At 30.9% G+C, this 22555-nt stretch overlaps 2 protein-coding genes across 2 annotated transcripts in view; one reads left to right on the top strand and one right to left on the bottom strand.

The window, feature by feature from the left end:
• LOC134695794 (interaptin-like) overlaps positions 1-4051 on the bottom strand; it is a 67108-nt gene extending 63057 nt beyond the window's left edge. The window contains exon 1 of the mRNA XM_063557203.1: positions 3911-4051. Within this exon, the coding sequence (XP_063413273.1) occupies positions 3911-3945 (35 nt within the window). The 5' untranslated portion in view covers positions 3946-4051. The remainder of the gene's footprint in view (positions 1-3910) is intronic.
• Positions 4052-4126: 75 nt separating this feature from the next.
• On the top strand, positions 4127-19206 carry LOC134695793 (heat shock 70 kDa protein 12B-like). Its single transcript, XM_063557202.1, has 5 exons — positions 4127-4190; positions 9838-10171; positions 11392-11613; positions 12368-12506; positions 15585-19206. The coding sequence occupies exons 2-5, from the start codon at positions 9863-9865 to the stop codon at positions 16649-16651; spliced, it is 1737 nt and encodes a 578-aa protein (XP_063413272.1). The 5' UTR covers positions 4127-4190; positions 9838-9862; the 3' UTR covers positions 16652-19206.
• The last annotated feature ends 3349 nt before the right edge of the window (positions 19207-22555 follow it).

The following is a 22555-nucleotide window of genomic DNA, read 5'->3' as shown; positions in this document are numbered from 1 at the left end:
GCATGGACATGATGGATGAAGCATAATGGCACCATTATTGTCTTAAATGATGGAGTTAAAAACTCAGTAATTCAAATGAATCACACGTAAATTTTTCATATTATTTTCATGTAAACTTTACAAGACTGATATGAAAGTATTTTTCATAATTTTAATTAAATTTTAGAATAATCTTATTTTAAAAACTTAAGTGAATTTAACATGTACCAAATTCCAGTGATTTATGCATGAACTATTATCATAAGATTCACGTGGAACCAACCAGTTCAAGCAAGTTTCAAGTATATGCTCTTTTGGTGTGAAAATGATTTATCAGACAAGATTAATATAATTAATTAAAGTAAGTGAAATTTCCTTGTGCAGGACAAAATAAATTATATCAGTAGAATTTCATATTGTTTTACTAGGAGATTTACGAAACCCGACAGGGAATATGAAAATAAAATAAACACCATTTAGATTCTGACAAATATTTTGTTTTATGTATCTTTGAAGCCAGGGGTGGTGTTCTCGAAGCTATCTTAGGATTAGGCATATCCTAAGTCTATCTTATGACAAGTCTTTGTCCTAAGTCGTGTTCTCGAAGCTCTCTTAACTTATGATATATCTCATTTTTCATCCTAACTTTAGGACACCCAATAAGGTGTCTTAATAGCATCCTATCTTCATCCTAGTGTAATAATGTTTGGATTTCGCTTTTTGCTCGATATTTTACGTGAAAATGAACATGAAATGAAACGCACCATCGGTTATTAACTCGTATATATATAAAGAAATTGTGCATGATTTTAAACTTTGAACTTCGTGTTTCACGATACGCTTACACAACAAATTTAATTCTCATTTCAAAACAAATTGTTTTCAAGTTTAAATAACAATCCTTTTTGATATAATTATATTGGTAATTATGCATTTAATTCTGTACATGTTATTATAAAATTCGTAAACAATTTTGTTAAATAATTTTGTCATTAATAAATGTTTTATCAAAAAATTACTTTAAAGATTTAAAATTTCGACTTAGGAAATACTTAGGACGTCCTAACATAAGATTCGTCTGAGAGAGTTTCGAGACACAACTTAAGAGTGTCCTAAGTCGATCCTAAGTCCATCCTAAAATCTGTCTTATCTATGATTTAGGACGAATCCTAGGATACCTTCGAGAACACCACCCCAGATTTATCTCAAAAACAAGGATGATTACATATGAGGATCTATATGAATATGGATTCAGTATACCATTCTGGATATTATGTTAGTTTTTTGTTTTTCTCTGTATGTAAGGACATACATAGCCATTTATTGAAAAATTTAAAAAGGTATAAGTAAGCCGATAAAAAGGCTTTTCCCCTATAAACCTATGTAAATTTGTTGCCAAAATTGAGGTTTTCCTATGAAAATACCAAGAAAACAAAAATGGTGACCCCCATTTTTTATTAAATATTCCAATGTAACTGGATTCAAAGAACATGTGTGCCAAAAAGTTTGGAAAGGGGGACAAAATATTCCAAAGGGACGGTCAAACTCAAAAATCGAAAAGACAAATAGACAAACAATAGTACAGTCATGACACAACAAACTAAAGAATAAACAACAAGAACCCCACCAAAAACTAGGGGTGATCTCAGGTGCTTGGAAATTGGGAGATATGCCATTTGGTATAGTGTTACCTTAGCATGGTTAACCTTTGTATCTTAATCCAGATCCAGTTGGAGTTGGTTTCATTAAGGGGGGCCTGCAGGTCTAAATCAATTTTTTTATTCAATATAGGATTTCGCCATATTTTTCTATAAATGATATTTATCTTATACTTAATAAAACATGAGGTCACCATTCATTTACGCTCACAATCTGCCTTCGAAAGAAGCAAGGACACCATTCATTTACGCTCACATTCTGCCTTCGAAAGAAGCACACATTTTTGTTAATGTCCTATTTTTCTGTTGAGCTAATAGGAGAAATAGCGGTAATATCTAAATAAAAAAAGAAAGAAATTACAGTCAAGGGTCTAACTTAAATAAGTTATTAGAGAGCAAGAATGTGTCCTAAGTACACGGATGCCCCACTCGCACTAGTTATCATTTTCCATGTTCAATGAACCGTGAAATTGGGTAGAAAATCTAATTTGGCATTAAAATTAGAAAGATCATATCATAAGCAACAAGTGTACGAAGTTTCAAATTGATTGGACTTCAGCTTCATCAAAAACTACCTCCACCAAAAAACTTTAACATGGAGCGGGACGAACGAACGGACGAATGAACGGAGGTACAGACCAGAAAACATACATGTTGTTACTCTGGGCTAAAATATCAAAACTGTGATAACATATATATGTATGTTACATATTTTCATACATTGTCAAAGGGAAAATATACAACCTTTATTTTGTTAAATTTTTCTCTATTTCTATTGATATTACAATTTTCTTTATGTATAATAATCTTTGCCAAGATATAACAGCTCATAGTTTACCAATTATGCATATATATATCTTCATAACAAATTTTCTAATTCCATTAATACAATTTTGATCAACCATTAGTACTTATTGTTACTTGAGTATTAATATTAGATAGAATGGCAGTTTTAATGTCGCCGCCATCACTTCTCTTATGACATGTATGAAAAAGCTAGGAAAGCATATATTTTAATATAAAGAAAATAATAGGATTAGATAACCCTAATGTAAACTTCTAGAAAAACTTTTTGATTTCTTAGAAGCCCCTATTCTCCTTTATTGTAGTGAAATCTGGGGGATTATTTCGACTTTAAAGAGTGATGCCTATAAAAAGTTGCATATAAAATTTATTAAAGAAGTCTTGGGAGTACACTGTAAGGCCTTGCATGATGCATGTCGTTCTGAACTTGCAAGACTGCCATTGAAAAATAGGATAATGTTATCTAACATTAAATTCTGGGACCATTAAATCACTCCAGAAGAAATTTAAGATTAGTTCACCAAATATATAATGCTACAAAAAAATAGCAACCCATGGGTTAAAAGGTTAAATATTATTATTCAAAACTTAGGTTTATAATATTTGTCAAATGTTAACCCAGGAACATATATATTTTTTATATACTGTTCCCAGGTTAACCTTACTATTTAACCCCTTTTTGGTTTTGTAAAACAAAGACTTAATTTACCAGGGTTTTCAAGAACAAATATGCAAATATTTCAGCATCTCAAAAATTAGCATTGTACATTGTCTTATGTAAAAAAAAAAAAAACAGATTGAAACAAACACAAAAAATATGTACATAACAGGCAAGATCCAGAGGGGGGGTTCCGGGGGTTGGAACCCCGTCCTTTGTTTGGACGATCAATGCATTTGAATGGGGACATGTAATTAGAACCCCCTCTTTGTCCTGAGTTAGGAACCCCCCTTTTAAAACGGCTGGATCCGCCCCTGCACAAAATTACTTTCATATATCTTTATATTGTTATTCCTGTCTACTGTTTGACCAACTATATAATTGATATATCTTTTTTTAATCATTTACTGTTCACTGTTGATGATATTGATATCGTTCGATGATATTGTTCGAAATATGCCTATTGATATTCTATGCATTATAACTATTTGTATATCAGTTGTATGGGCCATTGCCAATTATTGTAATTGTGTTTGTGCCAATAAATTTTTATATTTGTATTTGTATATGAATCCTTTTTTTTCACATTTTTTTATTTCATATGCCGTAATTTTGCATGATAAGATTTTTTAATTAACAGGTCTGTACAAATGTTAATAATGTGTAGGTCAAGAAGATTAAGGCTCTTACCCCTACTCCATAAACCGGTGTTTTTATGAATTTAGTTTTACTTTCGTTTTTGAATTCTTTCAAGTTCCATTCTTTATTTGCCGTTTCGTTTGTTTTTTAATTAAATATCTCAAATAATTACCTCTTCTTGTGTCCTGATGCACAATTCAAATTCATGTCTATATTATATTATAATTGAAACAAGAATAATGTGGCCCGACTTTGAAAATGTTCTACTGAGTACTGTGCACAGGGAACTAAAACTGAGAAAAATATTAACTTATGGCGGATTTATTCCGGAATCGTAGTCTACCCGTTCTTGGTTTTACTGTTACAAAAATCGCAACAAAACGAAAGTTGATGAAGTTACTAGTCAACATGCATGATGCATTATAAGCAAAAAAGATATTAAAAAATAGGTTGTAAGTTTAGTGTAAACACAATCACTTTTCAAAACGTTATATTGCAGCTTTTAACCCAATATTTAAGGGTTGAAAGTTCATGTTTATTATTATTCTTCTTGGTAGCTGACGATCGTTTCTGATCAAGGAAGGTCAACATAATATGATTAATTATTATGATCGTATGTTGGAAATAAAAAAGTAAAACTGTAAACTTTAAAATTAGAATTTGAACAATTTTATAGATTAAATGCTATTTTTTCAAAAGAATTAATGTAAAGTGTATTTTGCAAGGTACACTGACACTGTACTTTCCTTTTTAATATTAAAACACCATAGCATACAACTTCCAGCGTCCGCCCTGATTTCTGTTCGCCCTTATTACTGTTAGCCTTAGTTCCCTTTTGCCCTGAGACCGTTCGCCCTGATACCTGTTCGCCCAAGGTGTGTTTGCCCTGATTTATTTTTTATTACATTATTGTGTTGTGTGTATTTAATTGAATATGTTGAAGTCAGTCTACAATTTTGCCAATATTTAGCTGCTACTAGGTTATAAGTTCCTGTAAATTTCAGGACTACAAGATATTGTGACTTCAAGGTATGAAAACTAAGTTAGTATCTGTAAGTAATTACGTTACAAGCCTAAACAAACATTTGAAACCACTAAATTGAATTACTTTTAGTAAAACAAATACCAAAAACACAGTCAGACTGCTGAACATTGATCACTTGTTATTCACTATCACAATCATATATACCAAATATATCAAACTAAGTTGTAACCTTACGGTATATTAAAGAGCACTAGAACATACAAAGCCACTATCACACATCCTTTTACTTTACATTTACACACATTATTTAATCAATAAAAGTTATACATTAGGAGCACTAAAGTTATACATAAAAGTGTTCAACAAGTATATAAACAAATCTAAATTGAAAACTAAATAACCTCCCCTACACTGCTTGAAAATTATGTCTTAAAAAATGATTATTGCCTTGAGATGATTAGCTGTAATTAATATTTTTTAGAAGTTACTATTAATTGATATTAATTTAAACCATGACTGTATGACATTTTATATTTAATATTTTTATGATGTATTTAAATGAGTACCGGGTAGTTATTGTTGCAAACTCCATTAGAAATTTGAATTGAGATAATTTTTGGAATATGGGTAAGGCAGTCAGGGGTACTACTTGTACAAGTGTATTTTATTTACTTGAAGAAGTTAAAATAGATATACACATATAAGTAAATTTGTATGATACTTATACAAGTGAATTTAATTTACTTGTATAGGTAAAAAAAAATATTGGCTGAGTTATGTCCCTTAGACATTCAGATTTTTTTACTTGTAGAAGTAAAAAAGTCATCCTATCTTCTTTTATTGAAATCTTTGGATTTCTTTGCTCTAATAGAATTTTAAATTATCTGCTCTTTGCAGATGTCTTTACTAATCATTTCAGTGCAATTTCATGGACAATGAAAATCCCATTTGTCTGTTATCTTCAGAACACTGCTTATTACAAGCCCCCAAGGAGCAATTTTTGAATGCCTTGCGCAAATACTTAAGATCTTTGCGCAATCAGTTTCTTTGTTGAACTAATGAGATGAAACATTGAACTTTAATTAAAAAATTTGAGCAAAGCTGGGAAAAATCATTAAACGCATGATTTTACATCTCAAAACTTGAGGATTTTTGTTGGATTGTAAGAAAAATTTACTTATACAAGTAAATTTTTGAGAAAATGAAGGGGAGATTATTTAAACATTATTTATTTACTTATATATGTATATTTTTGTTTACTTCTTCAAGTAAATAAAATACACTTGTACAAGTAGTACCCCTGACTGTAAGGGGGAGGTGAAAAAAATTGACATAGTGAATAGCTCAAAAGCAAAAAAAAATTCAAGTTCATTAGACCACATTCATTCTGTGTTAGAAACCTTATAATGCTGTGTCACATATTTAATCACAATCCAAATTCAGAGCTGCATCCAGCTTGAATGTTGTGTCCATATTTGCCCCAACTGTTCAGGGATCTTCCACTGCGGTCGAATAAAGCTGCTCCCTGCGGAGCATCTGGTTAAATAATAATATCATGATACATAGATTTTGTGGTAATGATAAATGAAAATCAAATACTATCAAACTCCAAATGTTTAAAAAAAAAAGTTGTTTGTTTATATAATATGAACATGATGAAGATGTCAGTATATTGCCTCAGTGCATGGTGGCATATTGTGTATGAATAATATAAAAATATACAAGTCAGCATCACCATTTCCTCTCCGATGATAGATGATGAATGTCAAATCCACACGGAGATTGAAATCTGATTAAAATGATTAAATCTACAAATTAGAGATGCCAAAACCTGACAGGAAAGGGAAGGGAAGATACATTGTAATGGATTATGCAGTTGATCTTGTTAAATTTGAAATAAATACAACACATCTATGGAAATGTATGAGGTTTTTTCAAAATTATTTGAACAGTCTTTAGTTACCTGTCATTCCTGTAGTATATAAGATAGGCATCCGAGCCTACCTGTTATTTTTCTTGTACTGATACAAAAACGTTCACAAATAAATTTAATACATAAATATATTAAACTTGCCAAAAGTCATTCACTATATGATAAAATATGGTCTCACTGGTGGAAAGAAAAGTCCTTAATAATCACTGATGAAGGTCATCCGCTAAACCTTTAATTATTGTGTGGTTGACATAACTGTCTTAAATTAAAAACCCTTCTGGTCACAATGGAGACAATACATTGGTTGCTGTTGTGAAGAAAAAGTGTAACGTTGCACTCTTATAGTGTGTTATTAATCCTTTCACCATTGAAGTTAGTTCATCAATCTTTAGCTGTTTTATTTCAGTGTCAGGTAGTGTAAACATGGTAAAGCATCAGTTTTAAATCTGTAATCCATTTAGTCGGAATAATGGAACATCAAAATAAGGGAGGTCTGTTTCAATTTTGAATTATAATTGGATTTTTAATTATGTGCCATGTATGTAAGAATTTAGTAACATAGTTTTCCTTATGTTATACATTGTTCTAGTCAGAAACTGAGGTCAGAGGAGCAAGTTCTATAAGAGAGCACTTTTGGCTTGCTGTCATTTTTACTATTTTTTTTGGTTTTACATTGCATTTTGTAGGTTGCTTAATATGTTAATCTGCAAATTTTTTTTGTTTTTTTTTCAATTATCATTATTTTTAGATACAAAAAATTCAAAACCTTCCTTATTTTTATTTAAATGATATCTTGCATTTAAACAGTGAAATAATTAGTTGGTGGTTTATCTTTTCAATTATCAGTAAAAACATATTTCACAGAAACCCAACTTTTACAGGAAATACAAATGTAACACCAAATGTATTAAAAATGTAAAACAAAACTTCTCCCAAATGTGTTCCTGTTTCAACACTTTTTCTTATATCATATTTTATATTGTAACATAAATTGGATTTTTTCCTTTGATGTTTTAACATGTTTAATGGAGAAAAAAGTAGTATGTTGACTAAAGGTTGAGGGAAAAACCATGGTTTATTATCTTTTTTTGCAATTTGATGTTATACCATACTTTGCTTATTAAATATGCAAATCAACTAGAAGGGGGGCTTAGCCATGGTACAATATATTCATGTTCATGTTATTCCATGGCTGAAGCTTCACCCTTTTTATATGACTGCAAAAATTTTGTCGGTCGTATATTTGTATCATGTTGTGATCAGCGTCGTCAAAAGACAGATGGTTTTACTTAAGTATATAAGTAAATAAAAATCAATAAAATTTTAACACAATGTTAATAACCACAAAAAAAAGGTTGGAATTGATTTTGGGGGTTATGGTCACCAATTTTTAGGAATAAGGGGCCCAAAACAAGCATTTATCTAGTTTCAGGACAATAAGATGTGTATAAGTATTTCAATTACTATGAAATTGTACTACAATGTTCATACCATTAATTAGAAGGTTGGGATTTACTTTAAGGGTTATAGGGCAAACAGTCTAGGAATTAAGGGCCAAAAAGGTGCCAAAAGTATCGGGACAACATCTAATGTTTAACTGGATGGATCTCTCTCACTTTGTACCACAAGGTTTCATATAATATAATGAAGGGAAGGCTTGGTGCTCTGAATACAAGAAACATTCTTGTTTCCGATAAAGAAGACTAACTAAATAGCAGTTATTTTTAAGAGAGTAAATATTATTATGATTATTGACCACCATCCTCAGATGATTTTGGTTCATTATTTTTTTCAAGAATAATAAAATTGAGAATGGAAATGAGGAATGTGTCAAAGAGACAACAACCCGACCAAAATAAAAAAACACAACAGCAGAAGGTCACCAACAGGTCTTCAATGTAGCGAGAAATTCCCGCACCCGGAGGCGTCCTTCAGCTGGCCCCTAAACAAATATATACTAGTTCAGTGATAATGAACGCCATACTAATTTCCAAATTGTACACAAGAAACTAAAATTTAAATAATACAAGACTAACAAAGGCCAGAGGCTCCTGACTTGGGACAGGCGCAAAAATGCGGCGGGGTTAAACATGTTTGTGAGATCTCAACCCTCCCCCTATACCTCTAACCAGTGTAGAAAAGTAAAAGCATAACAATACGCACATTAAAATTCAGTTCAAGAGAAGTCCGAGTCTGATGTCAGAAGATGTAACCAAAGAAAATAAACAAAATGACAATAATACATAAATAACAACAGACTACTAGCAGTTAACTGACATGCCAGCTCCAGACTTCAATTAAACTGACTGAAAGATTATGATTTCATCATATGAACATCAGGCACAATCCTTCCCGTAAGGGGTTTAGTATCATACCATCATAACATATATGAGAAGAACATAACCCGTGTCATGCCAACAACTGTTTTTAGAATAAATGTGTTTAGTTCCGACGCAAAGACCTTATCAGTGACTCAATATTAACGCCAAAATATGCAATCTTTAATGACTTGACAACAGTATCGTAATTATATCCCTTCTTAATAAGTCTATTCAAAGGTTTTGTAAGTTTATGAGGTGAATACTGACACCTTTGTGCTTTATAAAGAATATTTCCATAAAAAATTGGATGTGAAATACCTGAACGTATAAAAAGTCTGCATGTTGAGCTATATTTACGAATGATGTCTTTATACCGATGATAAAATTTAGTAAATGTTTTGACTAGTTTGTGATATCGAAAACCCTGGTGTAATAATTTTTCAGTAATACATAAATTTCTCTCGTTAAAATCTAAAACATTGTTACATACACGAGCGAATCGTACAAGTTGAGATATATAAACACCGTAAGATGGTGACAAGGGAACGTCACCATCTAAAAAATGTTTGTATTGTTGAGTCAAACATTAAGAATAATGTTATCATACTTTGTACCATTTCATTTATTAAACTATGCAAATTATATATTTTACCTGTATTTTACATTGAAATATAACTTACATGACTTATACTTGTAATGCATGTAATGGAACCATTATATCTTATATGCTAGTTAGTGTTATTTTCAGTTGGTAAAATGTTAGAATCTTTTTATGGAATTAGCATTATCATATTATCTGTTTACAGTGAATTGCAACAATTATGTTATTATCATTTATCTTTTATTTTATTTTTATTCAGTTGAAATACTGATCTACATATTGATATGGCGTCACAGTCCGCCAAGATACTGGTAGCAGCCATAGACTTTGGGACTACCTACTCAGGTTATGCCTTCTCATTTAAACATGATTTTGAACAAGATGCATGCAAGATATCTTCACATAACTGGCCTGCTGCTTCCCGTGGTTTGGTCTCCTTAAAAACACCAACATCCATATTACTGAACCCTCAAGAAGAGTTTGATTGTTTTGGTTATGATGCTGAAGATAGATACACAGCACTTGCCAATGAAGATCTACACAAAAATTGGTTTTACTTTAGAAGGTTTAAGATGATGCTTCATGGATCATTGGTAAATATTGTTGTATTAGATACTTAAATTTGCACTCAAACCACATAGTTTTTGATTTATTACTTGGTACAGGAATTATCTAGAATGTCATATCCGGTTAGGCGAAGCCAAACACGATATGAATTTTATTGATTAGATAAATTCAGTATTAGGACAAATGCACACTGTGTAACGAATTTCTTCTGAATTTGTGATATTACATATTAATTATTATTATGTATACAGTCATGACAGGTATTCAAATTCAACTATAAGGACAAAATCAAACAAATATATAAATTTAGATATTTAACCTTAAATGTGAAAAATGTAAAATATTACGTCTATAAACATGATAAAGAAACTTAAAAAAATAAGAAAATTATTAGGTCAATGATATAAGGGAGATAATACCAAATGACATGATAAAATTGAACTGAAATTTATTAGAACAATATCAGCCAATTAAATTGCGAGAAATTACTCTAAATCAGGATAAGTCATATCCTTTGTCTGTCCATCTGTGTTCATTTGTTCAATATATATTACCATCATACATGTCATCCATTTATGCTCAAGTTCACAGAATGTCTTCAAATTTGGTCAGCAGCGTGACATTACTAAATAGTAACAAATGAACACTTTGTTATGCCTTACCTAGGGGGATTATGTTGTTTAATCTGTGAATCTGCAGTGTTTGTCCATGTGTTAATCCGTCTGCCTGTCCCTCTGTCTGTCCTAATTTTAAAAAGTTTTTGGAAAAGGTAGTTTTTTTAGGACGTTGATAGAAGGTTGAAGTCCAATCATTTTAAAACTTAGTACACATTTTCCCTATGATATGATCTGTCTAATTTTAATTCCAAATAAGAATTTGCCCTAATTTTGCTGTCCACTGAACATATAGAATATGAAAATGTGAGTGGGGAAGCTATGTACTATGGACACATTCTTGTTTAATCTGTAAGACACCTGCAGTTGCATGTTTGCTGAAACATGTTCTTTGAATTGTCCATTTGTAATCACATTTATCCAATACTGAAAAATATTTTGGCAATAGTTTTGTAGTGACATTTAGTTTTAAGGTGCAAATGTGTTAACATACTTTCTGTTCTCAAATACTGTGATTTTCAAGGCAGGGTATGCTTCAATGACAACAAATACATTATTTTTTGGAATTACCTGTATTGTTCTTGAATAGATAAGATATTACATTGGCAATTTATTTGTATCTTGTATTACAGGGAATAAAGAGAGATGTAAAAGTGAAAACATTTGATGGCCAGAAAGAGTTACCAGCTATGAAAATCTTTTCTGTTGCAATCAAATATCTAAAGGATCATCTAATGGAAACATTAAATAAGAGAAATACAGGTGTGCGTCGAGATGATATCCAATGGGTCCTTACTGTTCCTGCTATCTGGAATGACCCTGCAAAGCAGTTTATGCGAGAGGCAGCAGAAAAGGTAAGCATATAAATATCTTACCTCTGGTTAAATGGTTTTATCCAAACATAGCTAGTTACAGTGTAACCTGTGTTATTCGACACACTGGGGGATGAGAAAAAATGTAGAATTTAGTAGGGCGTTGAAATACTCAAGATTTTTTTGCAAGGATAGGCATATGAATCATGAAAATGTTGGAATACTCAGGTGTCGGATTAGGCAGGTTGTGCTGTATAAGCATTTAACAAAATACTGTCTTTTTATACTGAATTTATTGTCTAAAAGAAATGCACTTCAAAATAACTGTGTTGTCAGGCCAACTGGAATGCCAATAAAATATGAAGATGAATAGGCAAAGATAAGTACATTTATACCTATTTCATCTGGTCCTGCATATTTCTACAAAGATACACGAAACATTACAAAGACTGCGCTTATTGAAAATATGTAGTCCTGATATTGTTGGATTTTTTAAATTCCCTAATAGGGAAAATGTTTTAAAACACTACAACAATAGCTAAAACCTGGTTAGTCATATGTCAGCAAAGTTTATAAACAATGGTACAAAATATTTGTAATCATATCCTATAGTGTTCTACCCCAGTCTTTTAAAGTTCATAGATAGATATGTATTAAAATAGTGTGCCTGCAACTAAAAATGAGTGGCATGAATCCAAAAGTGCGAGTCTCTTGCTACAAAATGTCAACTGCCTATCTATACATTATTACATGCATGTTTTGTCATGTAATTAAATTGATTATTTATTGATTTTAGGCAGGTATTGATGATCTAATTATTTCCTTAGAACCAGAGGCTGCCTCTTTGTTTTGTAAATACATGCCAATAGAGAAGGGAACAGATGACTTCAAAACATTCCAACCAGGAAATAAATACATTGTACTAGACTGTGGAGGTGAGAGATATTTATAGATGTATTTGGCATGTTTGGTGTTTGTATATTTTCGATATTGTGCCATTTGTTTAAACAAGTTTTACAAAAACACTAAATGTTCTTTATGATCGACATTTATATATATAAAAAAAAAGCAACAATGTCTGATGGGATATTTTAACCATTCAAATTTGATTTAGGTAATCAAAACAATTTTTTTTCAGCAAACCACTGGGATAATCCAATATATATTCTAATGCAATTATTTTGTAACAATTGTTCTGATTGGATGACAGCAAGCGTAAAATTCTCTATCTCCTTGTCTGTAACTAGGGAAGCCGACATTTTGAATTTCGGAATGTATTGACATGCTATTTCTACAATAATAAACAAAAACACTCACTTGTTGCGCCTGAAAATCTCCTTTTTATCAAATTTTATTACATTTTGAAGCGGCACAGAAGCCATAAAACGCCCGGTGTTTATGTTTGACGCCGGAAGCATAACTATGACGTCACCTAGTGTAGGGACCAAAGAAGATAACATTTTTTCGCGGAATTTTCTTTAATGAAGATTTTACACTGAAATAATGATTGAAATTTAATAATGAACTTGTTTTGCATTAGAATAGAGATAACTGTATTGTATTTGAAGCTTTGCGGACGTCCATCGGTAGTTTTACTGTCGCAAATACCCGTTTACCTGTCTCCGCTCCGCGTCGCCAGGTAAACTAAATTTGGGACAGTAAAACTACCGATGGACGTCCTTAAAGCTTCAAATACAATACAGTTATCTCTTAATTTACCATCTTAACCAGTTTACAAAAGTCATTTAAAACAGAAAAGAATAGACAACATGGGGAAAATTGGCACTCACACCACATCTTCCTATATCTATCTATAAAGTCCCCAAAAAATGCATATTGAATAGAAATATGCCTCGATCAATACCGGTAATTATTTTCTAATTATAAACCTATTTGTCTTTGCACCTAAATACCAATTTAAAAGTCTTTTGTTTCAGCCTGATTTAATCCATGAACACCTGCACACTAGAATGACTAGTTTAAATATTTAGGCATATTATTCCTATGAAAAAAATTTCTGTTTGTCTTTCCATCCATAAGAATGTGTGTCATAAAACTGCAGACAGTTTCTGGATGGTAACTGGAGTTTACTTGCTTGATTGATTACTACAGATGGTAAACAAAAAGAACATTTTAAGGGAATTTGAGTTTCCCATATATATATGCCTCAAATGAATCTTTAAACAATTGAAAGATATATGAAAGGGGTAGAAGTTTAAGTGTTGGGTAAATAAATCAAAGTTACAGCTCACTGTTATTTACAAAAGTAAGGAGTAAAAGTTTGGTAAGTACCATGTTTGGCCTGAATAGTATGTCCCTTGTAAAGCCTACTCCTTTTAAGTTTACCTGGCCCAAAGGGCAAAGGGATCTTTTCTCATCACTTTGCGTCTTGTGTCTAGCCTCGTCGTCCTTTGTCGTTAACTTTTACAAAAATCTTCTCCTCTGAAACTACTGGGCCAAATTAATCCAAATTATGGCCACTATCATCTTTGGGGTATCTAATTCTAAAAAATGTGTCCAGTGAAAATGCAGTTTTTTGCTTATAACTCAAAATACAAAACATTTAAAGCAAATCTAATGTGAGTTAAATTGTTTATCAAGTCAAGGTCTATCTGCCCTGAAATTTTCGGATCGATCGGACAATCCATTGTTAGGTTGCTGCCCCTGAATTGGTAACTGGAAATTTTGCCTTTTTTGTTATTATCTTGAATATTATTATAAATAGAGATAAACTATAAACAGCAATAATGTACAGCAAAGTAAAACCTAAACATAAGTCAACATGACCAACATGGTCAATTGACCCACTAAGGAGTTTTTGTCATTAAAAGTAAATTTTTAATAATTTTCATAAAATTTGTAAAGTTTTACTAACATTTTCCACTGAAACTACTGGGCCAAGTTTATTATAGATAGAGATAATTGTAAGCAGCAAGAATATTTAGTAAAGTAAGATGTACAAATACATCACCATCACCGAACACAATTTTGTCATGAATCCATCTGCGTCCTTTGTTTACTCACATAGACCAAGGTGAGCGACACAGACAAAGATTCTTTAGAGCCTGTAGTTAAAATAAGTTTGTAACCTTGAAAATTTGTAACTTAATTTTAAATTTTTAGCTTCATAATGGACCATTCACCTCCATTTTTGGTGGGGGTTATTCGACTGTTAAATATTGTCTTCAAAAATCTTTTTTTTTGCTGTATATTGGTTCTATGATGAAAGTATTGATAACACAATCTATGTTTCTAGAATATTCAACATTTTATCTTCCCTATAGCATGTATAGCATAAAGTCCCTGTGTAATCTTGCATACCTGGCATCAGCTGTGTCCCATGGACACATTCCCCATTTATTATTTCATGTTAAACAAGAATATGTGGTTTAATTGCCAATGAGACATCTCTCCCCCAGAGATCAAATGACATTGAGGTAAACAGCTTTAGGTCAGCTTGATGTCTTCAACAATGCAATGAGCAAACCCCATACCACATAGTCCGCTATAAAAGCCCCCAAAATTACAAATGTAAAGCAATTCAAATGAGAAAAACAACAACTTGATTTATGAACCAAATAATGAATGAAAAACAAAAATGATGTACAGCAACAAAAGACAGTTAAAACTAGTATATAAAATTATATATGATAAGGAAAACTAAGAGGTATTGCAAGTATGCTCACCTAAAGGTTCTTTTAGTGTTGAATTTTTGGTTTTAGGTTCTTTGTACGTAAATAAATTTAAAGTATCAAAAAGTAAAATCACAAAAATACTAAACTCAGAGGAAAATCAATTAGGAAAGTCCATAATCACATGGCAAAATCAAATAACAAAACGCATCAAAAACGAATGGACAAGAACTGTCATATTCCTGACTTGGTACAGGCATTTTCAAATGTAGAAAATGGTGGATTAAACCTGGTTCTATAGCGCTAACCCTCTCACTTTCATAACAGTCTCATCAAATTCCATTATATTTACATAATGCGTTAAATAAATGTTTATTGTAGGTGGTACTGTGGATATTACTGTTCACCAGGTACAACAAGACAAGACATTAAAGGAGCTTTTCAAGGCAAGTGGTGGTGCTTGGGGAGGTACCCAAGTTGATGAAGCATTCAAGCAACTCATTATAAAAATTGTAGGCAGCCCAGTTTATCTTAATTTTTGTGAGAAAAATGCAGCAGATTTTGTAGACATGTTTAGAGAATTCGAACTAAAAAAGAGAGGCTTTAGTGGTGAAGGGAATAAACAAATAACAATCAAAATTCCAGTTTCTTTACAAGAAACATTTGAAGAAGATACCGGTGAAACAATTCAAGAGGTCTTGGGTCAGACCTCATTATCAGGAAAATTGAAATGGGCTGGTGATAAACTACGAATCAACTCCCTCCTATTTTCCACATTTTTTGACAAAGCAACAATCAACATCATTGAGCACTTGAAAAAATTGCTAAAAGAACCAGAAGTTGTGGGAACTACTAACATTATCATGGTAGGGGGATTTTCAGAATCTCCTTTGATACAGAGAAAGGTAAAAGAAGAATTTCCAAATATGCATATATTGATCCCTGCAGAGGCTGGGCTTTCTGTGTTAAAGGGAGCTGTCATATTCGGTCATCTTCCAAAAACAATTGCTTCTCGTAAAGCAAAATATACCTATGGATTAGCAACACTGACAAAATTTGTCAAAGGAAAACACAGGGAAGACAAAAAAGAAACCTTTGGCAATCAAGTTAAATGCAAAGACATATTTAGTATTCATGTGGAGAAAGGACAAACCTTAGAACTAGATGAGGCACAGAGTGACCGAAGTTACAATCCAGTAGATCCGGAACAAAAGGAAATTGTTTTCCAGTTTTACATTTCTGACAGAGATGATCCTATGTATGTCACCGATTCTGGCTGTACTCATATTGGTAAGATGGAGGTGAAAATTCCTGACACAACCGGTGGACTTGATAGGCAGGTGACAGTTCAGTTGATATTTGGTGGAACTGAACTTAAAGTCAAAGCCATCATTCAAAAGACAAAAAAAGAAGTTTTTGCAAAATTACAATTTCTTGACCAAGATTAGTGCTCAAACCAATATTTCTCATTACTGCCTTAAAAAAAATCCAATTTACTTGAGGCTTTTTCTATTTATCAAAAGAAAAAAATAAGATCATAAAGTTTGTTTTTTCATGATATATTTTGGTCTAAGATGTACACTATTTATTTATGTATAAAGCTAAGACGTAATTTGTATTTTCAGTTTACATTATACAGTGGTGACCATGTTCTAGATAATTAACTTTATTATAACTTTTATGTTTTACCAATTAAATTTCTTCAAGGAACATTTGAACAAGAAAATATTCCTTAGTACTAGACCTAAAGCTTAAAACCTAAATTTAATCACCTTTTATAGAATTTTGTTTGTGATGAAATTGATGTGATATCAAAAGACTTTAATTGTAATTAACCTCATCTAAAAAATATCATATCTTATCATATGTAAATATGTTTTCTTCTATATAGGAATGATGTATTGATTAAATAATTTTAAAAAATATTTGATAACAGCTATGAAAACAAACTTATAGCTACAACATTTATACATGGATCAATTGGAAACCCTTTTGTCAAAACAGTATTCTTCATTCGATTGTCATCTTCATCAGGAGAGCAATTTAACTCATGGTTCAGTCAGGTTTCTTTAGACATCAAAAACTTTTTTCTAACTTTCAAGGAATTCTATGAAATTTTGACAAACACATTTTTAGGACAAAAACACAATATCCAGATTAAAATTTTGAATATATGTCTTTCCTTTTTCCATGTTTTTGTCGAGCCTGCAACTTTTGTTGCAGAAAGCTCGACATAGGGATAGTGATCCGGCGGCGGAAGCGGCTACGGTGGCGGTGTTAGCTCACTTCTTAAAAGCATTATTTTATAGAAGGTGGAAGACCTGGATGCTTCATACTTTGTATATAGATGCCTCATGTTACGAAGTTTCCGTCAGTCACATGTCAAATGTCCTTGACCTCATTTTCATGGTTCAGTGACCACTTGAAAAAAAAGTTCAGATTTTTTGTAATGTTGAATTCTCTCTTATTATAAGTAATAGGATAAATATATTTGGTATGTGCGTACCTTACAAGGTTCTCATGCCCGTCAGACAGTTTTCACTTGACCTTGACCTCGTTTCATGGATCAGTGAACAAGGTTAAGTTTTGGTGGTCAAGTCCATATCTCAGATACTATAAGCAATAGGGCTAGTATATTCTGTGTATGGAAGGACTGGAAGGTGTACATGTCCAACTGGTAGGTGTCATCTAACCTTGACCTCATGGTCATGGTTCAGTGGTTAAAGTTAAGTTTTTGTGTTTTGGTCTGTTTTTCTCATACTTTAAGCAATAGGTCTTCTATATTTGTTGTATGGAATGACTGTAAGGTGAGCATGTCTAGCAGACATATTTCATCTGACCTTGACCTCATTTTCGTGGTTCAGTGGTCAAAGTTAATTTTTTTCAGTTTTGGTGTTTTTATCAAATACTATTTGCCATAGGTCAACTAGATTAAGTGTATGGAAATATTTTATGATCTATATATTAGTCGCGCAGGTTTTATTTGAACTTGACCGCATTTTCACATGTGAAGATGTGAAAAATCAAATGTACTTCTGCAACTGAAATATCAGAAGAATTGACACCATTATTGAAAAATTCTCCCATCTCTGGACAGCAGAATATGAATTTTATAGTAAGATTATGGAAATGAGAATAACTGAAATGAAATATAAGATATAATTTAAGAAAAATGTCTGACTATAAAATTGGGGGGTTTGTGGATGATGCTTTAATATCAGACTTTGGATTAAAAAAATTACGAAAGAAGGAACCCCCACGTTGATGATGCTTTAATATCAGACTTTGGAAAAAAATTTAAAATTACGAAAGAAGGAACCCCCAGTTATCAACCCATATCCATAAGACTTTTTAGAAAGATTGTACACATGTTGAAATTATTCACTTGCTGTTTTTTAATGAAATTATTTAAAGACATTTTGAACTTATTTTTTTCCAGCAAAATTTACAACCTCCATGCATGTAATTAAATCATCATTGTGAACAGTTAACATTAATAAGTCGCAAATATTGCAACCTGACCAATTTCCATTTTTGAATCTGACCAATTTCAATTTTTGAATCTGACCATTTTTTTTCAGGATAACTTTTGATTATACTGTACCAATACTTTTACTTCAATTCAACAATTAACTATTTTGTGATACAAAACAATGGATGGTATGAATCAAGGATTAACTCCAACTCTGAATTTGCTCATGTATTCCCTAATCTGTATTGCAGACAAACCACACTACATTACAGTATTACATTTTTTCAGAGCTGCTTGATAAAAAAGGAATGATAAAAAAAAATAGTCTACATGATTTAAATGTTTCCAAAATTGTACATAGCCTTTTATGAAGGCTTTGGCAAAACCCAAAAATCATATGTCCCACATAAATACAATTTGTCCTATATGCCTGAAAATAGGAATCCACAAAAAATAAATGAATCCACAGCATCACAAAAATTAGGAATTTTTCAGTGCTCTATCTTTTTTTTTTTTTTTTTTTTTTTTTTAATTTTTCTTCTTCCAATAAAATTGCGTTTTCTATTGATTTTCAATAAAAAGTAAAAAAAATGTTCATAGTGAGTTATTTCATGGATATGATTTTGTATATATAATTGAAATTGTTTATCTGTCCTTCTAAAGTTATGAGTATTAGGCACTAATGTAATGATTTGACATTTTAGCAAGATTGCATTGTTTACTTAGAAGTGCTGATATATTTACTATTAATAAAAAAAATGTATACATTGATTAAATAGCCATCACACTTTTGAATTATAAAGACATGTTGTAAATATAAAACTTAGAAATCACCTATTGTATTTTTTTTTATTGTAGTATTATATTTTTGAAAAGATACTTATGTTTTTAACAAAAAGTCATAAACCTTACAGTTTTTTCAGTAGATGTCAGATTATAAAAAAAGATAATATGAGATAACTCAAAGAAAAAAAAGATGAAGGCAGTCTCACTAAGAATTTAACATTTTAATTTCACTTTTTTTTCAATTGAGGTGTACTAAGTGCCATATTTGCCCTATAGCTAACAAATTAAATATTACAAAATCAGCTTATTTATTCCTAAAGATATTTCAAATATATGTGATAGAAAGGTGTTTGTGTAACGCTGTATTGTTAGTATTAACAATCTGATCACTGATAAAAGACTTCAACAATAATTTAATATGCGCAATTAAACACATATTTGTGAGTGGGAAATATTTAGTGCATGCAAGTACTAAATAACAAGTACATGAGAGTTATTGTTCATACAGACTAACATTATTAATGGTCAATTTTTAAATTGATACTTTCTTGTGATCCATATAAGCAGGACTAAAACAAAGATGTTTGAAAATCAACCAAATTGATGTGACAGCTAGATTTATTGTTAAATTATTGTAAACTACCTGTTATTTGTTTTGTAGTACCTCAACTTTAAGAAAGACATAAATGTAAATAAAGATTTACATTCTTTTTATTTCACCAAGTGTTTTGTATGTAAATTCTTCTCATTTGATTTTACTGGGTAAATGTATTATGTATATTCTTGTTAATGATTATGAAAACCTTTTTTTAAATCGTAAGTTTTGGTCAAGTTATTAATGTCTATGTAAATGAGAAAAATTTAAGGCAGTTTGGATGTATTAAAACTATTTAGCTTTCCCTGATGTGTAGATTTTTGTTTGTGATTTGGTTGGATAAATAGAAAATCACTGTTACTTTCATATTATTGCATGATCATTGAGAATGTCTTACTATTATGCAGACCTTGTGTGTCATCCCTACCAATGTTCCACTAACATACTAGAATGATAAGTATACAATGTATAGTTACATTGGCTAGAACAATATTGTTTACATGCATGTTGTATAAAGTGCCTTATTCATCAGTTGATATAATAATGTTTTAATGTGCTAAGGAATTAGGATCCCCTTGTTAGGCTTTAACTTGTTATTACCATTGAATAATATTTATGTATGGCAAGTATTGCTGAAATAACACATTCCTTTCTCATTACTTATAGAATAACTAAACAAAGAATTCAAATAGAGAAAAATATTCAACGAGTGACGGAAAAACACATTAATTCACTAATGCCTGTAGTGCATGAGTTAATTATCAGTGTTGTTTGGTCATGAGTTGAATATTTTTTTATATTTGATTTTTTTTATGTGTAATTCTTTTAATTACATTGACAAATGGCTTTTTTTTTATGAAATTTAAGTAGAAAATGTAAGGAACTATATCTTTTTCTAAAATTTACAATTTGTTTTGATCAGATGTTATTGACGTCTTGACAACACCTTTTGTCATAAGACCATTTATTTTCCTAAAAAAGGTTTCATGTTCCTTCAAAGATTCATCTTTTTCATTAAATTTTCTTGTAAAAAATAATGCTCACTTCATAGTATGTATTATTGTGGAGAAAAAACTACTGCTGAGTGATATATTTAATGTTTTTAGTTCAAATAATCAATATTCGTTCAATTAATATAATAGAAAGAACAAGAGAGTGTTTGATAGAGTTCATATAAAGGAACAACCATGCTCAGAGAATACATTTATCATGTACAGGAATTACTTTATTGGAAGTACATGTTCTTCATTATTGTTTTTGGTCAATACATTCTCACAATGTCTTAGAAAATTTATATAGTTTGAAAACTGTTATGATTTGTTTAGTTATTTTGATTAAAAAAAAATTGTCAAATGTTTGTTTATTGCTTTTTTCCCACCAAGAACTGTTAGGATTAAAAAAAATAACATTTACTTATGGTATATATTGGTAATGTTTTAAGTGTAGACAAGATATATTCATCAATCTACTTTCCAATTGGATTTTCCTCTGAGTTCAGTATTTTTGTGATTTTATTTTTACTACCTTATCACTGATAATAACTCATCAATTGCTAAAAACAAGGGTTTTAAAAAAGATGGATGTCACTTTATGAAGCATAAAAAAATGAGTCTTCTGTTTCACCTGAGTTCTATCATTGTTTTTTCAAGGGAATTGCTATTCTTAAACTGCCATATTTGTGGTCATTGTAATTTTACAAAGAGGTAGTGAAATATTTAACAATTGAAGCAAAAATGTATTGTATGAACAGTTATCTAAACATTTTAGATAATGGTTTAATTTCTGTTAATTGTTACCATACAGTTTTGGAATTAAACATAAAAATACTACAATGATAAAGTAAAAAATAAAATGAAGTATGAAACATTTTGAACGCTGGATCTAACTGCTATCTATGTTTTTGATATATCTTACATCAATTTTTCCTGTTCCATAGAAGAAAGGAAGAATTTTATTGATTTTCAACTGTCTTCCTCACAAGTTTACAAAAGCAAAAAAAAGCATAACACAATATAATTTTAAAAGGTATTTTGATACATTTATATGTTTGTTGTATTGAAATTTGGATCTCTATGCTTATTCTTTTGAAAATACTTAAATTAGTAATTGTTGCATGAATTTACAGCATGTTTCATAGTTAGATGTACACAATTAGATGACAAGGTTCAGGACTTATTATCTATTTATTCTTAAAGGGGTGTCTATTAAGATGGTATCTTAAATTAGTATCATTGTGAGAAAAATGGAAGATATATCCATACGCAGCACAATTAAAATTTAAAAAAAATCATTATCCTTATTTTCTTGAACAAATAATATTTTGTCCCTGGTCACTAATGGATCATAGTTGCTGTGTAAATTATCATTTGATTGACCAAAACATACTGTATATGTTTGAATTGACAAGGGTACGAAACTATGTTTGTTTGTAGAGTCTGTACATTATGAATTATGGACTTTACTAACCTAGTATACACAAAAACATAATCTCCTTAGTAC

Source organism: Mytilus trossulus, chromosome 14 (assembly GCF_036588685.1).
Source record: "Mytilus trossulus isolate FHL-02 chromosome 14, PNRI_Mtr1.1.1.hap1, whole genome shotgun sequence".
Lineage (NCBI taxonomy): Eukaryota > Metazoa > Mollusca > Bivalvia > Mytilida > Mytilidae > Mytilus > Mytilus trossulus.
The sequence above is the reverse complement of the archived record's forward strand: the minus strand, read 5'-3'. Positions and strand labels throughout refer to the sequence as shown.